At 33.3% G+C, this 6,000-nt stretch overlaps 1 protein-coding gene across 1 annotated transcript; it reads right to left on the bottom strand.

Moving 5' to 3' along the window:
* Positions 1-2,888: 2,888 nt before the first annotated feature.
* Positions 2,889-5,669, bottom strand: LOC143548146 (uncharacterized). Its single transcript, XM_077039390.1, has 6 exons — positions 5,361-5,669; positions 3,929-4,268; positions 3,758-3,842; positions 3,593-3,679; positions 3,223-3,474; positions 2,889-3,117 (listed from the first exon to the last, which is right to left on the bottom strand). Exons 1-6 carry the CDS (start codon positions 5,519-5,521, stop codon positions 3,041-3,043), a joined length of 1,002 nt encoding a protein of 333 aa, XP_076895505.1. The 5' UTR covers positions 5,522-5,669; the 3' UTR covers positions 2,889-3,040.
* Positions 5,670-6,000: the final 331 nt, after the last annotated feature.

Raw genomic sequence — 6,000 nt, forward strand, 5'->3', positions numbered from 1 at the left:
CAAATAAAGATATAAAAGTAACTAAACTAAGTTCAAAATGCATGTGTTATTGCGATGATGCGCATAAATCAAATGTTATGCTCAAGGTGTCACAAATAAATATAGAATCTTAATTTTATTATTATTCCAAAACAAGAATGTTTACATATTGAAACAAGATCAACGAATACACAACAAATTCACATATAGAACTCAAATCATCATTGTGACAATATGATACAAGACTTTGTTCTAGAAATATAGAGAAACCAACATAATCTAAACAAAACTATGAAACTCTAGATTGAGGGAGACGAGTTCAAACCAGAACGGTAAAAGAGAATGAGATTGATACGCACCGAAAACATTTTCTAAAAACTCAATACAGAATATCAGGCCCTTGTTTCCTTCCATGGAGAAAATTAAAAATTGGGTTAGCCACACAAACTCTTTAAGCCCAGCTTCCAAGCACATTAGTCATCTAACAAAACCTCGTTAACAATACAAGAGCAAAGAATTAGAACTAAAAACATACAATATTATACCATACTTTTATTATTTGAATTGAACTAATTTGACACATCTCAAACAATGTATCTCTCATTCTCCCTGTTGTTTCATCAACAATTGTTACAACTAAAATCTTTGTTATCAAAATTTTGTCATAACAAAAAAAATACACAACAAAACACACACTCTAGAGCTCCAAATGAGAAACATTAGCAAAACAAGACGTTACGATCAATCAATCATAGGCTACACCATAATGTTTTAACTGTTTATCGTAATGCTGATATTACTTAAACTATTTATAAACATAAGCTACCACATTACTATACGTAAATAGAGAGCAACACAAGGCACAAGTTTTGCCTATCTTTTGTGTACCTTAAGATTCTTTTTTTCTAACCAGAAACTGTGCTTTTTATAGTAAACGCAAAATGCTATTTATTACATAGAACCCTATTTTGTGTTTTGCATATCTGATCGACTTGGCAACATAGACTTTATTATTTCCACTTTCGGTATGCATTTATGTATATATCATACTAAGATCATGCATGATCATAACTCTTTTGTGAGGCGTTATGCGACACGTATATGTCAGCAAAGGGGGCTATGACAAAAAATAGTGCATTAACGTAACCCCCCATAACCTACTTACAATCATTACTCATATTTGACCAAACACACACACCATGGGCATAATGTGCATAACGCCTAAGCCAAAAAGAACGCCATTGCATTGTGTTCGGGGTGCTATGGTGGGGTATCACGCCCCCCTACACATGGCCTAATGAACAATCTTCTACCATCGTAAAAATTCTCACACAAACTAAAATTTAAAAGAAAAGGGCAGCAACCACTAAAACCAACGTGTTTCAACTGACAAAAACGAAGCACGAGCATTTGAACTTACGTAATGGGAAAGAAATTAAAGTAGATTACACCGGCATCACACTATATATATATATATATCAAGCATATCATATTATTAGAGAAATTCATGTTATTCAGAGGCTTGATACAAAGAACTGAAATCAACAATATGATTACAATAAAATATTATAAACTCATCTTTAACTCATGCTAATTCAGTTGTGATCCGAGTTCGGTCCAGTTGGGATTAGTCTTTTCGCTACGCCTTATCTTGGGTCAATTTCATCCAGTGACGATGGTTGTGGTGGGAGAAGTGGGCGGCGAGTGTGGAACATATGAGATTTGATAATGGGATGAAGGGGGTGCCTTGGGTTGAAGATGGTGGTTGTAGGGGCGGATTGCTGATAATGGAGGGAAGGTTTCGCCGAACCAGCCGAGTAGGCGGCGGTGATAAGGAGAGGGAAGAGTAATAGCACGAAGAAGATTTTCATCTTCTTAATATTATGTTTTGTTGGAAGAATGAAGATGGTGATGGTTATTTTAATAGTAATGGTGAATGGGATATTTATAACTTACGATATAAGTTATATTATATATTTACGGTGTATATGTATATATTTGTATTTTGGTATTGTATCTCCTATTTATTTATCTCGATTCTTTTCTCCCAATGTTAGGAAACCTCTTTTATATGAAGAAGAAGAAGAAGATCGATATAAATAAGAATAAGATACAATATACCATATACAAATAGATAGGGATGCAGTCACTTTTACCCGAAACCCGAAACTTAACCTGAGAAAACCCATATTCGTGAAAAGACTAACCCTAACCCAAACCCGAACCGAAGTAATTTGGGTCTCAGGTTTGATTTATAAGTTTTGGGTCAACCCGAATAAACTTTTAGTTTTGAAATGAAATATATTTTTTAGGAATAATAGGCTAAGTCTAGCCGCTAAAATTATCAAAATATGACCATAATCAACTGATGTCATTCCAACTATTATGAGTCGATTTTTATTGTTAATTTATGTTTTCTGTTTATTTCTAATAGCAACAATAATCGAACAACCAAATCACGCTCGACTGAAGACGATTATGATTCGAGTTAGTTTTACTCTTCTTTTGAATTATTTTATCAAGTTATGTTGGTTTCTTATTTGATTATGTGTGTTACGAGAAACAAAAATATGTTTTAATTTTAGCATTGTAGTTTTTTAAATTTTTTTGTTTTTTGTTTTTTATTCTTTGTTTTGTTTTTTAAATTTTTTTGTTTTTTGTTTTTTATTCTTTGTTTTGTAATCTAGGATACTTGAAACCCGATTAACTCAACCCGAAAAAACCCGAACCCGAAAAACCCATGAGAGATTTGGGTTGAGTTTTGGGTCAAAATTTAAAACTTTGAAACCCAAAGAATCCGACCCGAAGAACACACCTACAAAACACGTACTTTAAATGTACAAATATGCCCATGTTATTATTATAGGTATTATTAACATGTTACAAAGAAATAGTAAATGATGAACAATAAACAAAGTTCAAAATGCATGTATTATTGAGTTGATACTCAAAATTCAAATGCTATGACCAATGTATCTCCCTATTGTTTCATCAACAATTCTTACAACTAAAATCTTTGTTATCAACAGTTTGTCAAACAAAAGAAACCAAAACAAACACTCTAAAGCTCCAGATGAGAAACATTAGCAAAGCAAAACGTTACGATTATAGGTCCAGCCATGTCACCAAGCAAACACCCTGTAAAACAATGAACGCGTTAATTAAATAACCACTTTTATTGTAGTTGATATAAATTTGATACTTGATCTCTATAAATATATAAACGAATGGCAAAATGCTTACCAATTGATTGACCAGATGAAGGACGGAAAACAGTTGCACCAATCCCGGCTCCAATGGATGCAAAAACTAGCGATGCACCGCACCTAACCGTAGCACCACACACCTTTTTCCCAAGAACTTTGACTTGTTGTGACCGGTCAAAGTCAACATCAACATCTTCCGATTTGTTGGAGTTCACAACGTCACGAACATAACGGTAACATTCAATCCCAACTTGAACAAGCCATGATGCTGCAACTCCTAAAAAGTGGCCTGCTCAAATGATAAAATATATATATTATTTTAGTGTTTAACTGTTTGTCATAGTGTTGATATATTATAAATAGTATATTAAAATTAATATATTCTTAACACAAATTAGATAACTGACCTCTAAATGTTGTTCTGCTGACACAAAAGAAATAAGTATAAAACGGCATCCCCCTGTTTGCTTTTCGCATGGCAGACTTTGGTACATCTAGCGTAAACAATTAAAAAACGGTTCTCAATTATATTATGTGAAACTGAAAAGTGGCAATAAAAGGATAATATGCACCTTTAAGAAGCTTCCACGCAGCACGCTGTGAAAAATGATGTACAGCAAGACGTTCCAGCACACGTCTAGTAGTAACAACACTAGTCTAAAATAAAAACGTTACAAAACACATTTAAGTATTAATGTTTTAAGCTTTTGGGAACATGTTACAATATATAAATTCATACTTACTTCACGAAGGATTTGTTTTACTGATTTCTTGAAGGGTACAACCAAGTCAACATGGTCATCAGAAGAATCAGGTAAGAAATCATCATTGTCATCATCTTCTACTTTAGGTACCAAAATTGGAAGATAAAATAATAGGAAAGACCTTAATGTGGTCATCACAAACGGTCTCGGTTGGAAAGCTGAGAATAATGGCTTGAGCTCGATAGAGTATTCTTTTGTGCTGTAGTTGAGCACATCATGCCTAGAGATTGTTTCAGATGCGGTTTTTAAACTCGTTAGGTAATCCCCGGCTGAAAGAGATGGAGTCGGAGCAGCATCACAAAATGCAAATCTTTTTTCACTGAAACGGTTTTCATTTTAATAATTAATCAGTAGAAAGTAAATCAAAGTTTTGCCCAAGAGTATAACCTAAATTGTAATGTATATAAATTATAAAACTTGCAGTTTATTAACTATCATCATCGTACTCAGTATATCCCACCAATAACCAAGCTATGGTAGGGTCTGAGGAACTATGCATTATGTATTTATGTGTATGTTGAAAATATTATTACTTTTTTTTCTTTATATATATATATATCAATATATGTAAAACTATAAATTATCTTTTTTAATAAACGAGCAGCCGGCTTGAGATTATTACATGTAAAACTCGGGCTCAACATTTCAGCTCATTAAGGTAATTGAGCCAAGCCAGCTACATTTGTAAACGAGCTGAGCCCGAGCCAAGCTAAGCTCAGCTTGTTAGGCTCAATCAGTTGGCACGTTTAAATCAAAGCCAAAATCTTAATATATATAAACTATAAATTTTGTAGTTTACTAAATATTGATTATGTGTACGTTAAAATTATATTTTTTTCTTTTTTATCTATATCAATGTGTAAAAACATAAAGTTTGGTCTTTTAAATAAACGAGCTGGCTCAAGCTTTTTACGAGCGGACAATTCAACTCATTGAGGTAAATGAGCCGAGCCAGCCCAACCTGATTCAGCTAGATTTGTTTGCAGCTTTAAAAAAAGAGGGACATTCATTACATAACCAAATTTAGTTTATAGAACCATAAAAAAGGAATAAAGCATATACGTTTGACTTTAATCGTGATAACTACAGTACTTAAGTTTGTTCTGTAATATGTATTGAACCCCTGCACATATAATTAAGGCAGTGTTTGGGATTCAAAAGCAAATAAGCAACTTTTAAGTGTTTAGATAATATAAAAATTTATACTTGTTTACTTTAACAGTTTGAATTTGTTTATTTCAAATTGATAGTGGATTCAAATTTATCAATAAGCAATGCCTAACAGCCCTAAATCCAATAAATCAACTAATTCAATTTCAACAGATCATAATAATAATAATAAAAATCAAAACTTTATGCCTAAATGGGTAAATACATGAATAAATAAGACGTAATTAATAAGTGGGTATACCCGAATAAAGCCCTGGAAGCAAAAGGGGTGCCGGCGGCGATGTAAGCGGCGGCGGAGGAGGCGGCGAGAGTGGCGGAGTATAAGCCGGTGGCATGTAGAGTTTGGCCATTGATGCTGGGGTTCTTCCTCAATAGATCCATAAACAAAGCTATTCCAGACATTGTGTTGTTGAAATCAACGATTCAATTGAAGGGTTTCAGTGAATTGAAGATGGTAGTGATGAAGAGGGTGAGGGTTTCAAAGACAAGACGGATCGATATCGATCGTGGTGGTGTTCTAAAGGAGAAGAAGAAGAGGACATATAATAATAAGATATTGATATTTGAGATCTTTAATAAACGGTAGTATAATATTATTATTATATTAATTAAGTTAAAACATTTAGAAATTTTTATTCTTTTAAAACTAATTTTATCACGGGCCGGCGACACTCGCAGGAGAAAACTCATCTTAGATGAGATTTAAGAAAATTGTTTGTCTTGGAATTAAAATTTCATATTTATTTCTTTATACGTCTTTATGAAGATGGCATGCCGCCACTCAGAATTAAATCGAGATGCTTTAGAATTGCTTCCTAAAAGTAGTGTGTCTTCCGATTTCACCATAGCGACTTGCTCGAACTCAAAATAGCTTATTTGTA

The sequence above is a fragment of the Bidens hawaiensis genome, unplaced genomic scaffold (assembly GCF_021521415.1).
Source record: "Bidens hawaiensis isolate Kalapana, Puna unplaced genomic scaffold, B.hawaiensis_p1.1 tig00014913_1, whole genome shotgun sequence".
Lineage (NCBI taxonomy): Eukaryota > Viridiplantae > Streptophyta > Magnoliopsida > Asterales > Asteraceae > Bidens > Bidens hawaiensis.